The following is a 16,982-nucleotide window of genomic DNA, read 5'->3' on the forward strand; positions in this document are numbered from 1 at the left end:
ATAGATGTACAGCTTTTATAATTTTTCAATTTATATCGACATTCTGCAAATCTATCAAAATAGAGTTAGGTACTTCAAACTCAAGTAACTGACTTTGAGAATTTAGTAACCAACCTACGGTGCAACTTAAAAGAAAATTAAAAGAAATTTGGAATATATATATATATATATTTAACTTAAGCTTTCAATTAAATTTGGAATATTTACATATATAACAATCTATGATTTGAATTATATCATCGTGTGGATTATTTCATCTTTTTACACGATGAAATATTTCAACTTTAAAGAGAATTTTATTTGTAAATATCCCAAATTTGGAATAAAGTAGAATATCTTCCCGTTGAATTATTTCATCTTTTTACAACTTTTATTCTCGGATTCCATCGAAGTCGTAAAATAGAAAATCAAGAATAAATTCCCATTTACAAAAAACTGTACTTATAAAAATAAAAGAATTAAACAGCTAAAGTTTCTAGAAAACAAAATACGAATTTAATAATAGCACTAAAAGAAGAGAAAAAAAAGTTATGAAGACATGTTAACATGTACACTAGCGTTCATGACCGAATCACAAACCGGACAAGTTCGTAACAAAGCCGAACCACAGACCGTACACAAACACAAATGACGACAAGGTAACACCAGCACACTCGCTTCTCTCTCACCGCACCGCTTGCAACCGCCACTAACCGCTGTAATAGCTTCACCACCTTCAACGCAACTTCCGCAGCTCGACTCCACGTCGTTTTCTACAGCGGTTGGTAGCGTTTTGATTTGAGCAAGAACTTGGTCGAGGTTTGTTCGAAGATTGTTAGCTTGTGCCTCGTTGGTCTGAGCTATATCTCGCCATATTTGATTTTCAACAAAAATACTCTTTACCCGCTCGTGTAACACGCAGTTAAGGTTTCTCATCCGTAAAATTTCGTCGTCTTTCTCTTTTAACTTCATGGCTAACGCGTTTTGAACGGCAGACGCTAGCATCTGCGTTTGAGTTTGCTGACGAGCTTCGATTTCTATTCTAAGCTTCTCCGTTTGCTGAGCTACGAACCGATCAATCTCTAACTGTTGTTGTTTTTGGATGTGTGACACGAGTTCAGCGTTTATCAACGATGATGGTGAACCAAACGGCCCGGACCCCAGTTTAACCGCAGACGCAAAGTGAGCGTCTGAGTCAAGGTATTGAGAAACTCGCGGACGTTTTCTGGGCGGTGGAACAACGTTGAAGGAGTTGAAGTTGTAAGTGAGACCACTTTCTGATTTGTTGAAGCTAGGTTTCGCAGCCGCGTTAGACAAAGGATCTACGGTGAGAGTTTCTCCGGTAATAAATTCACCGTGGTTCATGTCTTGTTTGAAGTTAACTCTGCAAATAACACAAAAAGGGATTAGAGGAAATCATTTTGAATAACCTCGAGGAGCATGGAAATGAAGAAAAACAAGATAACTTTTTATTTTCAAGAATGAAATAAAATGAAAATCAGTATCGGAGAATATTTTTACCTGTTTGATAACAACTGAGGAGAGAAAATGTTCATGTGCCTAGCTTGAACAGGCATAGATACGTTTGTTAGCTTAAAAAGGATCCGAGAGGCTATGAAGGGAGAGAAAGAGGAAGGAGGGTTGTGGTGACTGGTGAAGAAATCTATGGGGATTAGCTTTTATTTAAGGAAGAGAAAAAGTCAAAATCTTACTCTTCTATAAATATTTTTCCTACTTTTTGCTAAGAATATTTTTATATATTTAGTTTCTTAAAAATAATTTTCATTTCTAAGAAAGAAGACAACCTTTATGGTTATAGTTACCATTTTTGTTTGATATGCTTTTAGGTATTATTAGAATTAGTTTCAATAAAATAGAAGTTTTGAATAACTGAATTTATTAGCTTAAACAAAAGATTTACTTCTTTATTTCTGTATAAAGAGACAAAATATATGAGATATACTGTATCTTTCGTGAAATTCGCAGTGTTGAGTCTGTAAAGTAAAATTTTGATATTTTTTCTAATGTTTCCTTTTCTTCTTGATGCACTCACGTATGTTTCCTTAGCACACAAACGTATGTCACAGACTAGCTTGGCTAGTCAAAGTACCATTAAAATATTTTATTCTGTATTATTTCTAAAACTGAAACATTAAAAACAAGAGTGTATAAACTGTTTTCAATCTAACATGCAATTGTTACGTTTCTTGTATTGTGTGTACATTAATCACTTTTCTCAGTCAAGCCATATCTTAATTTTCCCTGTTGATGCTCTGTATAGAAGGGAAAATTGTTTTTTAAACAAAAAAATGATAATTATGTCCCTTTAAACTAATCTCTATTACTTTATGTTTTATTAGATTAATTTTTTTTCAAAATAGCAGTAATGCTCTTAAAATTGTAATTTTTTAAATAAAATAAATAATGAGTTCGATCATGCGGGATCGATCGATCCGCATTTACAAAGTCCACCGGATCGATCGATCCTGATCATTATACATGACAAAAAATGCGGAGGATATACTGATCTACCTAGTCCATTTTACTCGATTGGCGAATGTCGATTTATATAGATCGACCGATCTCTCAATATAGATCGATCGATCCCATGCCCAGGAAAGTTTTTGTGAAAATGTTTGTGAAAATTTTTGTGAAATTTTTGTGAATAATCAAATGGAATATAGAAGACGGCGAAGAAGGTTACCAAGTTTTTTTTCGTTTTTTAGTTCCTTTTTCGTTTTTTTAAATCAATTTTTTTTCAAAATATAAAAGTGAATATTCCAAATATTTTGTTTTCATATTTTTAGGAACTGATTTCTTATCCGTAGAATATAGCTAATCTGTAGAAATAGGTTTCTACAGTTTTTTTAGAATTATAGTAATGTGTAGATTTTGATTTCTACATGTTTTAGATTTATAGTAAATCTGTAGAAGTCGGTTTCTACGTATTTTAGATTTATATTAATGTGTAGATTTTGATTTCTAAAGATTTTGGAACGGTAAGTTAAGCGCGGAATGTGTATTTAAAATATTTTTAGAATACTCCTATTTACGTAGATCACGTGTTCTAAATATTATAGATTCAATGAAAAAAGTGGATTTCGTTTTCTTCTTCGTAAAATGTCATTTCTACTTTATTTAGAACATAATCTGAAATTTATGATTTCAACTTTTTTTATAACTGAAAAAAATATCACTAAGTTCATATAGGTATTTTATCAAAAGTTACTATTTTCTAATTTTTTTTGTTTGTAAAATTATTTATTAAATTTATTTTCAAAAATATTAAAGAGCGTTATAGGTAAAAATGACACAAAATAAAAATTAGTATAAAAAGACATAATTATCATTTTTTTGCTCTAAGAAATAATTTTCCCTATATAGAATTCATATATAAGGATATATTAAATAGGCAATGTAAGAAAAAAAAAAGATAGTTTTCATTTCAGTTTTATTGATTTAAAATTCAAACTACCGTGGCATATCCGAGACCCGGGAACATATATTATTTTTATATTTTTTCGAGAGCAGATAACTTTTTTTTACTTTTCCCGGTAATTTATATTTTATTTTAATAGTTAAAATACTAAACAAGAAGAACATTTCCAAAATATATATTCTTATCTTTATCATATCGATTGTGTCTTATACAAATATCATTACAACAATATATTTGAGCAAAAATTATCAAACGAACAAAATAATATTTCTTTTTTTTTTTTTTTTTTTTTTTTTTTTTGAACACACAAAATAATATTTCTATAACTTTTCTAAAATACAACAACTGATGTCAGATTTTAATAAGCTCAACATGTCGTGATACTGAGATAACTGTGCACCAATCAGTTCTCAAATTAACCAAAAAGAAAAGACACAGCAGCCATGAATTTTCTTTTTACGAAAAATATTTACAGCAAGTATACTAAAACTGCACGTTTGTATCGGGCAAGCGTTTCTGCTTCACGCATGTTTCGTTTGTGATACCGCTCAGCTTACGGGCTTGGACTTTAGACTGTGTGTTTCGTTTGGCCCTTTATGTCGGGCTTTAGCTTGTTTGTATTTTGAGCTTTTATGCTCTGTTGTAGTTGGGTTTGAACCCTTAATAAAATTAATAGAAGGAAAAAAAAAAAATACTAAAACTGCACGTGCGAGACGTGTGGGTCCAATAATAGGCCACGACAAAAGTGGGACCAATGAAGCAACCTTTTTTTTTGGGCAACAAAGTGAAGTAACCTTTCTGTTTCATTTTTCGTGAAACTACACTTACGCTTCGAATGGTGACCATCGTTCCGCTCCGCACTGTAGTTAGCAGTAACAAAAATCTTTACATATACTATAAATTTATACATTTTTATAATTGTTAGAATCGTACTGCAGTTGAATCGTTTATCCCACACCACTCAAATCGCAGTCACCATTGGGAACCTTAATAATTTTATATAAATAATTGTTTCGGTACCACCGTTTTGTTTGTCTCGTGTCGCTTTTAAAGAATTTGTTATCATTATTTTCCGAAATAATAATATAATAAATTTAAAAGTTGAAAGAGAACATAGGAAACATCCGATAATGTTTAAAGTACGGACAAGTAGGTGTTGTCAGAAGTGAGTGATTTTTCTCGGTGTGGGACAGGTCGACCACAAGAAAAGAGAAGTCTTTCTTTTTCTTACAGTCATGGACTCATGCGTGTCTATCTCTGTTTAATTCTTAATACTTTTCAGCCACTAAACCTTATCCTGATGCAAATCTAATGTACATAACCAATTTTTAATGCATCTTTATTGTTTACACATTCACTTTTATCTTAGTTATTAATTCAAATTGAGAAATATCAGAAGCTAGTATATACGGATATAATAATAATTATATTAGTATGAAGATATCTTGATTTGATTAATTAAGCATTTTCGGTTAGGTACACGGTACGTCAATTTCAACTATATCTTCATATCTTGTCTGAATAAATGACTAAAATTTCATTGGATCCAATTCTATCTTTTTTATTTATTTATTTAAAAAGAAGTTATAATCTTTTTATTCTGGCATAGACAAATCATCATCGGATTTACTTTATTCCTTTTACTCATCTAAACACAAAGTAGTTATGAACTTTTAGAATATTTGGGTTTTCTCTCTCTCTTCTCTCTGTTCTCTATCTTCATCTTTCACAGAGAAAGAGGAGAGATGAAACTTGCTCGCCGGTTCCGTTCACCAGCTTAGGTTTCCCGTGGATCGGGCTCCAGTTCCGACAACGACGTCTTCTACAGAGTCGATTGGTCGGCTTTTGGCTCCAACGGCGCACCAGCAGGTCCGGTGTAGTCGTTGGCTTCTGGCTCCGAGTCTCACCTTCTCCTCCGGTGATGACGTCGGGTTTTCTCCGGAGCTTTCCCGGTTTCAGTTTCTTCTTCGCTTCCTTGGTTCTCTTGTTCCAATCAACTTCCGGTGTCCACAATCGATTGCTTCTTCCTCCCTTGGTTAAGGCTGATGCATCTTCGGGCTTTCTTCAATCATTAAAGGTGTTTGTAGCTACATGCAGGAAAAGCGATTGGTTGGAAGCGGTTGATTTTGATTGAAATCTTTAATTTTGAAGCGTAGAACTCTTGACTCGATTTTTTAGCGTTTGTGGTGTTTCGACTGCTAGAGTCATCTCGACGGCTTCTTCTCTTCGACGTCCTGTTTCCGGTGTGTCCGGTGGATCGGCGGCGAGTTCTTCCGGCGATGACTCTCCAGTCGTGGTGTCGTTGGCTGGTCACGTGTCGAAGTGTGTGCGACGGCTCGCTTTGTTTGAGCCTTACGGTGAAATTCATTGGTTTGGGTGTGGTTTTAAATCGTCAATGGTGTTTCCGGTGGATTTGGATGAGATCTCGGGACTGTCCTCGATGGATCTCTCCGTTGGAATTGTTTGGTGATGAAGACGGTACGGTGTTTTGTTCAGGTGTGTTCCGGCGAAACTAGTGGCCGTTCTTCATCTTTTCCGGCTAACCTTGGCGTTTGGGGTACCGATGTGGTGATCGGCTGACGCGTGTCTCCGTGAGGCGAGGGCCTCAACACGTGGGCAGGCAAGAGTTTGCCTGGACGTGTGTACAGTTGTGGCACCGTTCAGTTTATGAGCTTGGGCCATTGGGTTTGTTTCGGTTTGCCTTTGATGGGCTTTAGTATATTTGTTTTGTCGGGCTTTATGCTCTTTTGTAATGGGTTTTCTGGGCTTGACCCATCAATAAAATTAATTCGATGGAAAAAAAAAGTAGTTATGAACTTTTAGATCTTTTTGTATTATATTTTTCTCATGTGTTAATTTATACTTTTTATGAAAACCATAAACAATTGTATAAAGTAATACAGAAAAAAAGTTGAGAAAATATAAGTTTTGGGGTGAACCAAACTCTATAGAAAAAGACATCTTCGGTCCCTTTTGATCACCTTCGTTTATATTTTTTTTTGTCAACATCTTCGTTTGTCTAATACTCGATTTCCTCCATTGTCAAACAAATACGCCTAACATCATCACTATCTTAAAACTTGCTCAGAGTTTTTTTAATATCATTTTAGAATAGACTTATTTGTCCCATTATACGTTTTCATATTCCTTTTTATTTTTTTCTTCTCTATATATTGATTTCCTAAGCTAGACAAAACGAACAAGATAGATGGAGACATACGTGGCCGAGTTCATTCTTCGAAGAAAACGTGATAAGATGAATAATAGATACTCATATAAGCTACGTTTAGTCAGAATAAAGATATACAACTAGTGTGAATTGAATTTTTAATACAGTATATATTTGTCGTCAAATGCATGAATTTGTATAAACATATTAGAAGATTCCTTCACGTCGCGGATAAGTTGCACCTTATGTTTTTGTTTTCTGTATATTTTGTCCATATGTTCAACTAATTTGTTTTCTGTATGTTTTGTCTACTACAGTTAAGCTTTTCGTTTTTTTTTTTGTTTTATATGCTACGGGTTATGTATGCTTGTATAACAGATAATGACATATATTTACGTTCGTATTTAATATAAAAGAGAGGGAAAATACGAGAGAGTGGAAAAAAAAGAACTCATATAAAGTGTTGAAAAAACAAATTGGTCCATACTTTCAGCACCAACTACTAGTAGGTTCAATGAGATTGATACACAGCGGCTCGGGTTTAACTTATAGCAGATTAGGTCAACTCGGTTCTTGAAGTTCACGACTTCACGTGTCGATTATTATATAATTTTACTATGATTCGTATAATTTAAGGGTAAATTAGTCTGGAGGGTACGACAAAAAATGAGTTATTATAAAAATGACAAAAAAAAAAACAGAAAAAAAAGTTTGGTGTTTCTTAAGACTTAAGAGACATTACATATAGACGCTAAGGGCTGGATTGATCCGAGCAACGTGTAACGAAAGAAAACACGGAGATACTGAGATAGATTAAGGTGACACCCCCTCCTCCCCAGAGGCGTGCTTACAGTGTATTGAAAAAGGCATTCGCCTTAGGTCTCCGATTAATATAAATTTTTTTAGGGCCCCAAAATTTAAAATAAATTTATAATCTAATGGTTTAGGCTTATTTTTAAAAAAACCCTTTCCACATAGTAGACTAATATACATAAACTTATTCTTTTACAGGGTTAGATTTGTGTATTTGGTGAAAACGATATATCATATTACAAAATTGTTTTCATTATAGTTGTAAATAAGTTTATTTTTAAAATTTACCTTAGGCCCCTGAAATTCTTCGCACGGCACTGCTCCTCCCCCCCCTCTTTAATGAAATAAACGAATACAAGAAAATCCAATTCTAGTTTGTATATATATTAAAATAAAGTGAGAGGTTCATCTATCACGTAATAATAAATTAAATGGTGATTGCTAAGTTGGAGAAGGGAGGGCATATTAGGTGAAGAATTTTGTGTACTTTTAGAAACACATGCAAAGCTTAAAAAAAATTAGTGGAGACTGATCAGAACCTACGGCTAATTTGTCTGTAGTATGATAATGATATATACTTTAATCAAAGTCCTATAAATGCATAATCATTGACCAATTTCTAGATTTTTTTATAAATGCTATTTTTATATGATATTCACGAGTACGTTCTTCTTTTTATATAACACCAATTCATAATCGTTCAACAGCAAGTAAGCAACATTTGTAATATTCCACAATAATTAGGTTACATGATTTATAACAATATATATTTATACAATGTATTAGATCGTGAAACCGATTCAAATTAGATACAGTGTACTCATTTTATTCCACAAATTTGTTAGAACATAATGTTTTAGATCAAATTAGAACATGATTAACGTTTAGTATCTTGTACAGGGTTTCTTCCCAGTTTTATATTAATAAGTTATTCTAATTTTATGATAGCTACTAATTTTAATATTTGGAATATTAAACAAATATAATTTGGACATGTGTATACCATCTTGTCAAATTTTCTTTATTCAGAAATTTTCCTGCTTTGTTCATCTCTATTGGTTTTCTTATTGTTTTAAATTATATTTTGGGCAAGAAATTAGGCTGAGAAACCCTCAATAACGATGTTCTTACTAGATTGCGTTTTCATGTGTTAATTCAAGCATGTGCATTAAAGGTTATAGTTCAGATGGTAATATTATGATGACCTTAATATAAACATTAGATTACATGTCATATTCTCAGTGCCGGTCCTTGTATAAAGCGGAAGAAGCATACGCTTGCGGCCATTTATTTTATGAACTTTTTTCGGCCACATTTTACAAAATAATCTCTTTAGTCTAGTGGAAATTCTTATGGCAATACATCCATTAGTTCATAGGGTCGAACTGCCATGGCCACAATTCAGCTTTTATGTTTTTTTTTCTCTGTTTTCTCTTGAAAAAGTGGTCACATTCTTCGTTTTTGGCCTATAAAATTCTAAGACCGGTTCTGCATATTCCAGATGTTATCTACATAAAATTTTAGAAAATATGAGTTTTGTTACTATTTTATGAATTATTAAGTATAGTAAGACCTAAGAGCATCTCCAATGTAAAACTTCATTTTTTTTTCTTTTAAAATGGAGTAAAAGTGAAAATGAAGTAAAATTACTCCAATCTTACTCTATTTCCCACTCTATAATGGAGTGATGAACAAATAAAAAATAAATTACTTTATTTATGAAGTAAATTTCATTATAGAGTGAGATATGAAGTTAGGTTGGAGCATTCTTTACTGCATATTCACTTTTACTCCATTTTAGAGGAAAAAATGGAGTAGATATGAAAATGCCTTAAATAGTAAAACTTAATGGAGCGGAGCATCGGAAAAAGGTTAGAAAAGGATTCACAACTGGTGGATTACACTTGTAGAACAAAAGGCACTTTGTCTTTTAACCTGATTTTCAAGTGATATCGTTTATTTATTTATTATAGATGTTCATTATTAAACAAAGGTATAGAGTAATGGATAATCTCAATTATATTCTCTTTTTTTTTTTCACGCTGAAGGATTTCATTAAACAAGAAAGAGTAATACAGGGAGAAGAGACATAGCTAGCGAGTTACATGATTCAACCCTAGAAACTAAAGCCAGCAGGAAACAAAGCCTTCCTTTAAACCAATCGCTCGTAGCTTGGTGGTAAAGGAGGTACAACTGTACTGCCCGCCACCCGGGTTCGAGTCTTGGGCACAACGGATTTAACATCCCATCCGTTGGGGTGCTGGACCCCTTTCGGGGGGATAGTTGGGATTGTGGCTGCCCAGATACCAGAGTTATCAAAAAAAAAAAAAAAAAAAAAAACCTTCCTCTGGAAACTTAAGCCGGCAGAATTGAACAAATTCTCATATATCAGCATCTTTTCTTTGCACCTCCCTTCGTGTTTGCCGAAGTCATTGGGACAAAAAGAAAGAAAAAGTGAGATAAAAAAGTGAACCAATTTATAATGAGAAAGTGCACAAACGTGATACTTTAGTAGGAGTATCTTATCTGGTTTTACATTAAAATTAAATTTGATTTTCCTATCTATAACACGATTAGAATCGACCTAAGTTCAAATTTAGATCGGCTGTAGATTCACAGTGTAATTAAGTTTGGTTCGTCTATTTTGCCTATAATTTAATTTACTGTTTCTATTTTTCATTTAATACTTTCTTACGGTTCTTTAGTTTTAGCTATGTTTCCGATATAAAAATAAAACTATCAAATGGTTCAATACAATATATAGAATACAACATTTCAGAAAACGAAACGTACAATAATGCAAACTTTATAGAAGGATACTTCACTCTTCTTTTTCTTAATGGTTTCATTTAGAATAACTTTTGGTCGAATATTCACCTTTAAACTTTAATTTTTAAACATAAAATGAATAATTTCATTTAAAAACTTTTTTTATCCAAATGTACAATCAATATGTCTTAATGGGTATCCATTAACTTTTACTCTATTTATGTTGCCAAAACAAGCACATTCAAGCTCCTTTGTGTGTAACCCATTCTTCTCTTTTGTTTTGTTGTTAAATATATTTTGCATTTAAAAAATATACGTAAATGGGTAATATATACGTATTTATATATGTATGTATATATTATGATAAAATATTAATTTTGTTACTTTTTAAATCTCATAGTTGCTAATAGCTACATTAATTTATATGTATGTCCTATCAAAACTAATACTGATTCCTTAATTAAAAATAAATTTTAAAATCAGATTGAAGGGATGATTTACGTAAATTCATTAGTATATTATAACTGGTATTATTTTTTTCTTCTCAATTTTAATACTTGCAACGATTGGATGCTTAGACATCATAATATTATAATATTTCTGCGTTGCAATTTGATACTTGTGGTGAATCCTATTTGGTCTTTGAGTATAAGCTATAAAAAATATGGTACAAATAATGAAAATGGATGATTACATATATTTACAGGAATATGATATTCAATGTCTAATGTTTAAGCTCTAAAATAGCTAGTCGTAATGGACATATCATATTTAATATATAATAAAGTGTTACTTATTTTCATTTAAAAATCGCACTATCTAAAGTGAAAATATTTTATAGAAAATGATAGATTACGGAGCAAACTTGATAAATTTGCAATAAAAGAAAGGTCAGAAAACGAAGAAGTTGATAAATTAAAAATGCGTACGAACCGAAAGAACAATTATCATTAATCATTTTTGTTAACGAGAAATATATTTTTTAACATTTCTTAAATACACTTATTATAAAAGAAACTCGAATTAGGTCAGATTTATAGTCATTAACTCATTACTATATTATCATCATCAACGCCATAGCCACCTATCTAAAATCGAAGAATGTAATACTCCATAATTTCCTTTTCCCCACCAATCCCGCCCATTAAGTTTGATTTTGACCACGACATCGATCAGATCTAATCACACTTACAACGCGTTAGTTTATATTTTTCATATAAAACAAAAAAGGAAGAAGTACGTATTATGTGATTCCAGTGTCATGATTTGGACAGCATAAACTACTGTGATGATAAATTTTGAACTCAATATGCCTTAATTAATTATGACCAACGCTCCAGTATGACGTGGGTTACATACAATAATAATGACTAGTTGGACGCTTAAGAATTTGAATGATTAATTAATACAAAAATAACGGCCACATTATTCACGATAGAGTGATTGATTGGACTGTAACTGTAGAAACTTTACCGTAGAATTTAGGCAGTAAAATTTTTTTATTAACTGTAAGTGATATAACTTTAAAATTGATTGCTAAAATAATATATTTTCTACGGTCAAAAAGATGCGGTTTTAGAAAATAAGATTTCCACAACCATTTTTTATTTTATTTTGTTATAACTTTAAAAAATAAGATAAAGCATGATTGATGTTTTAAATGTTATAGATTAATGTTAAAGCTAAAGCCAGCTCCTACAGTCAAACCAATCATCCTTTTAATTGTCTTAATATTTAGAATTTAAAATATGTATTATTTACAATTTTTGAAAAATCAACGATGAAGATCTTCTAAACCACCACCAGGCTATGTACTTGTATGATTTATTTTATTTTGGGCGTCTATTTAAATCACATTTCATAATTTTATAAGGATGCTTCGTTTCCTAATGAAATGGTCTTGACAAAAATAATATAAAATGCTCCTATTATCGAGATTATATGAAGGCCAACTGTTAAGAAACCAACAACATTAAATTATATGGGTTATTTGTGAAATAATAAAAAAAGAAAATTATTTTTGTAGAGAAAAAATGGAGATAGATAGAAAGAGAAAGGAGAAGAGATAGAAAGCGTAAAATTGGTTAATTAGTTAATTTTGGAATTTTATTTGGTTATTGGATGCAAATTCCCTAAATTATATTAAACTATAGTCAATAAATGATTAAATTGAGTGTGACAATACGATATATCATTTCCCATATATAGCAATTAATATCACGAGATTTGTCAACAACAATAAAGCTCAACCACAAATGTCATAGGAGGGGGCCAAAAAACTCAATATCATTTAAAAAAAAGGTACGTTTGATATGAAATTATGAACAAAATGTGGGATGTTCTTTATTTCTTTGTGTACCACTAAACTAAAATTTGAATAAGTACATGATGAGATAAGGACAAAATTGATCGGACTTTCTACGATGGTCTTCTCTCTTCTGTTTACAATGGCTTTTGATTGTTTCAGTCACTTTTGTGGACCAATTCATGTTTCCGTGTAAAACTAATTAATAAATGTTAATATTGGAACAATCAAACTACTTTGTTATTTGGCCACTGAGTTAAAAAAATTGAATGAGACTATTGTATACCGAATGGTAACTGCAGGTTGAACGGTGTAGAACTAGCGGTTCAACTGCGGTGCAGTTTTCACAGTTATAAAAAAATATAAACATATTATATATATAATAATCTTTGTTACTAATAACTGCGGTGCGGAGTGGGACGGAATGGTTCGTAACATTCAAAGCCTATAAAAACTTCTTTTGCCGACCTGTAACCAAACTATTGTACTAGTTAAATATATTTTGCACAAGTCTAAAAATGAGACTTCTTTTTATTAGCAAAAGTTTAGCCCACAGGAATTCTAAAGAGCAGTACAGGTATATTAATGATCAATATTTCGATCTAATTCTGTTTTGTTACGTCTTGAGAAGAACAATAATACATATGATTTGAGAAAAAATTGAAATCGAACAAAACAGAAACTACCTAGGCATCTAGCTTACCAAATATCATATGGGAAACTAATTAAGAAAGAAGGAAAAACTACGAAATGAATTACTAACATATTTGTCTCTGAAATGTAAATGTTGCCTTTTTGTTCAAGAAATCTATGTGAAATTTATCAACAAATGAATTATAGTTCTGTTGTTACAAATTTTTTTTTATAGTTATGTTATCATAATTTATATTTCGTAAATTCTGTTTTTACTTGCTGTCAAATTAGTAGTTTTTACACTTTTGTAATTTGTTTTTGATAACTCCCTATCGACTGATTTGGTCGATTTTAGAAGGGATAAACTTAGTGCTATAGAGTAGATTGGCTACCACATTGCATGACCCGACTTTGGAATACCTTCCGACTAATGTCAAGTAATGAACCGATCTGTTACGATCCACCTTGTAACCACTTGAACCGAAATCCAAATTCAGACTGGCCAAATGATGATAATTTTGTTCCCAAAAAAAATCGAACCTAAAACTGATGTGGGTACAAAAAGTCCTAAGAGATTTCCACTAAATTACCAAGTGGATCACTTGGTTACACTTAATTTGCTTACACATAATATTTACGTGTTCTATATAAAATGAAATCGAACAAAACATAAACTACCTAGGCATCATAGCTAACTAAATATCATATGGGAAACTAAAAAAATATAGATGATTGATTCACACCAAATCTCAAAAAATTGCCAATAAACTTTTCACTTTCGTAATTTGCTTACACATAATTATATTTACGTGTTTTAAATTATGCATACATTTCATTAGATTCGCTCAGTACCGTTAAGATATAAATATCTATATATAGTTTATACAAAGCTTTTGGTCGTGTATACATATGGTTAGTTATAGTGTTTCTTTTCTTATTGCTATCAGTTTGGATGCATCAGACTTAATTTATAACTTTTTCACATCACAAAATAAATCAAAATTCAAAGTTAGATTAGTGACACGAACACGGTAATAGCCGTAGGCGACAAAAATTGAGAGCATTAGGTCATGACGCCAACCACACATATAGATCAACCCCAACCAAACCAAGTCTTGCAAGGAATGTTAATTAAATTTTTAGTTATACCAGAAAATGAATAAAGAATGTGTCATTATTTCTAAGCAGCCCAAAGATTCTATATTAATTTTAGGCGGCTATGAAAAAAAAAAAAAAAACAATCAGAGGAAATGTGGTTTGGATATTTTTAGGTAAATGTCAATATCAGTATGAATCGTCTAAACCGATATGATAGGAAGGACTATTTTACTAAATGATTGCCCGGCATGCATGCAGACATTTACACGTTAATATACAACGAAATGTCTTTTTTAGAACTACAGCGAAATGGTTTACCAATTGATATACTATGAGATCAATTACGAAATGACTAACCAATATCAGGGCCGTCTAATAACATAGGTTAGCGGAGCAGTCGAACATGGTGTGAGTCTAAAAATACAAAAATATTAAGAAAAATTTCAAAATAAATATATAAATTTGGGTTAAAATTTCAAATTTTAATATATTATTAAATTTATAGTTTATAAGTAGAAGGAAAATCTCAAATATAAGACTTTTAAAATTATTTCATTACACTGTTAAATATATATATAGTTAATATATTTTTTTGAACAAAACATTAATATAATTTGAGACGATCCTGACGAATATTTATATAAATTTATTTTATTTTATTTATTGTAGGCCGTGAGAGAGATACAATATATGTGAAAATAATTATAAAATACCCTGGAGGTTTAATAGTTTAATATTATGATATATATATATTCCTTATATATTATAGTATATGTTATTATGATTTATTTATGAAAAACATTTGATGTCCGCCATTAAAAAATAACAAAAATTTGGTGTCTTGCCGGTTAACAGTTTAATCGTTGGATTGGTCTAATATACCATGCTCGAAAATCATGATAAATCATAAATCTTTAAAAAATTTGTATGATACATTAATTTTAGGAAAAAATGGAAATACATAATTTTTTTTATATCATTATCCTAATGGGATAATATATGATGTTGTCTCATTAGTATAATGAAAACCCAATAAAACACCGACTTCAATTTTAAAATACAAATAAATGAAATTTTATATATTTAGAAAAGTTAAAAAAAAAATTTAAGAAGTAAAACCTCCAAGTCCGTTTTAAATTTTATTATTTTTTACTAAAATGTTCAAAGTTATATATATTTATATATATATATTACATATGTTATTAAACGCTAATAATAGACAATGGACTTACTATAATATAAAATCATCTGTTTAGATAAAATAAAGATAGGTTATTAATAATAAGCTAATAATAAATTAATTTTCACCAAATTGAATCTCTTTACTTTTTTAAAAAATTGTATATTTTAATGTTGCTCAAAATTTAAGATGGTTTTCCACAAAAATATCAAATTACTATATAGTCTAAATTTGAATTTAACTTATTACATTTTAATTAGCAGTGTACTAATTAAATGCATGCATATTAGTATATTTAAGTAATTTCTTTACTCTAATTAAGAAAATGCCAAGATGACATTTTATCAAATATTTCAATAGTTTAATCTTGATGATGTAAATCATTGTAATGTGTATATTAGGGTATTTACATATATGATAGTTATTTGAATATATTAAATAAAACTAAAAAGAGATAAATATAACAAAATTCTTTTGTTTTTTTTTTTTGAAAATTGATTTAAAGTAGAAAAATAAATAAACAAAAATTGCAATTATTTTCTGCCAATTTTATAACTACATTTCCAAGTTTTTTTGAGATTTGGTCATGATTCTATGTAGATCATATCTTCTACGGTTCTACACTTCTACTTCTGCCATACGTAGAAACTAGCCAATAGATTCGAAAGCATATTCTACTGGCTTCAGATAATTTTTGAGTAATATGTTAATAGTATAAATTGCATTCAACAGAAATTTAGAAAACACTGACAACAGTAGATGTCATATTCCTCAGATGCAGAATATATGTGAAAGTTATATTACTGATTCTAATAAACATAAATTGTCTAACAAACCATAATATTTAATTTCCACTATGTTTTGTGTAGAAATATAGAATATGAACTCCGCTACCAGTAGACCAATATTTGAAGTGCTTAAGTAAGTTTTAAAACGCAAAAACAATTACTACTAAACTAATAAGAGTATTTAAGTAATATATTTATTCGGTTGTTTTTGAAAAAAATTAATTTTTTGGTTTAAAAAACTATTTATTTGATTATTTTTGATAATATAAAATGTAATTAAAGCAAAAATGGGATAAACCATTTTATTAGGACAATGGAAGTAAATTTTGTTCTATATTTCTAATTGAGCAATTCTCTCAAATAACTATTTTTAAGTTTTTTATTACAAAAATAATTTTCAAAGAAAAAATTTACTAAAATAATCTCTTTTTAGTTTGAAATTTTTAATATTTATTTTTTAATTTTTAAAATTTGAATCCATATTCCGAATTCCATCTTTAATTTTAAATTTTAAGTCTAAATTAATTAATCATAGGATATAAATATAGTTTTACACTTTAATAAAATTTATTTTGTCATTTTCTTTATTAAATATTATTTTTATGACAAAAAATTAAAAATGATTATCCTATGGAATTTTTCTTTCTTAATTCTCGTAATTTTATTAGAAGATTTCTCTTTTTTTTTTTGGTTTCTCAAAAAGAAGCCTCCATTCCAACACACGAACTAGAATAGAGTTTTTCGTATGAGCCCAAAAGCCCAAACTTGATCTGTAGATAGTATAAAGAAATAATTGAAAATGGGCCCAG

At 30.2% G+C, this 16,982-nt stretch overlaps 1 protein-coding gene and 1 long non-coding RNA gene across 2 annotated transcripts; both read right to left on the reverse strand.

Annotated features, from left to right (window-relative positions):
- Positions 1-323: 323 nt before the first annotated feature.
- LOC103857722 (E3 ubiquitin-protein ligase BOI) lies at positions 324-2,958 on the reverse strand. The gene is made up of 2 exons (XM_009134949.3): positions 1,501-2,958; positions 324-1,363 (listed from the first exon to the last, which is right to left on the reverse strand). Exons 1-2 carry the CDS (start codon positions 1,554-1,556, stop codon positions 529-531), a joined length of 891 nt encoding a protein of 296 aa, XP_009133197.1. The 5' UTR covers positions 1,557-2,958; the 3' UTR covers positions 324-528.
- A 204-nt stretch (positions 2,959-3,162) lies between these two features.
- On the reverse strand, positions 3,163-16,790 carry LOC108872238. The gene is made up of 3 exons (XR_001958998.2): positions 9,742-16,790; positions 4,405-9,546; positions 3,163-4,241 (listed from the first exon to the last, which is right to left on the reverse strand). It is a non-coding gene; the product is annotated as an uncharacterized LOC108872238 (long non-coding RNA).
- Between the last annotated feature and the right edge of the window lie 192 nt (positions 16,791-16,982).

Source organism: Brassica rapa, chromosome A01 (assembly GCF_000309985.2).
Source record: "Brassica rapa cultivar Chiifu-401-42 chromosome A01, CAAS_Brap_v3.01, whole genome shotgun sequence".
Classification (NCBI taxonomy): domain Eukaryota; kingdom Viridiplantae; phylum Streptophyta; class Magnoliopsida; order Brassicales; family Brassicaceae; genus Brassica; species Brassica rapa.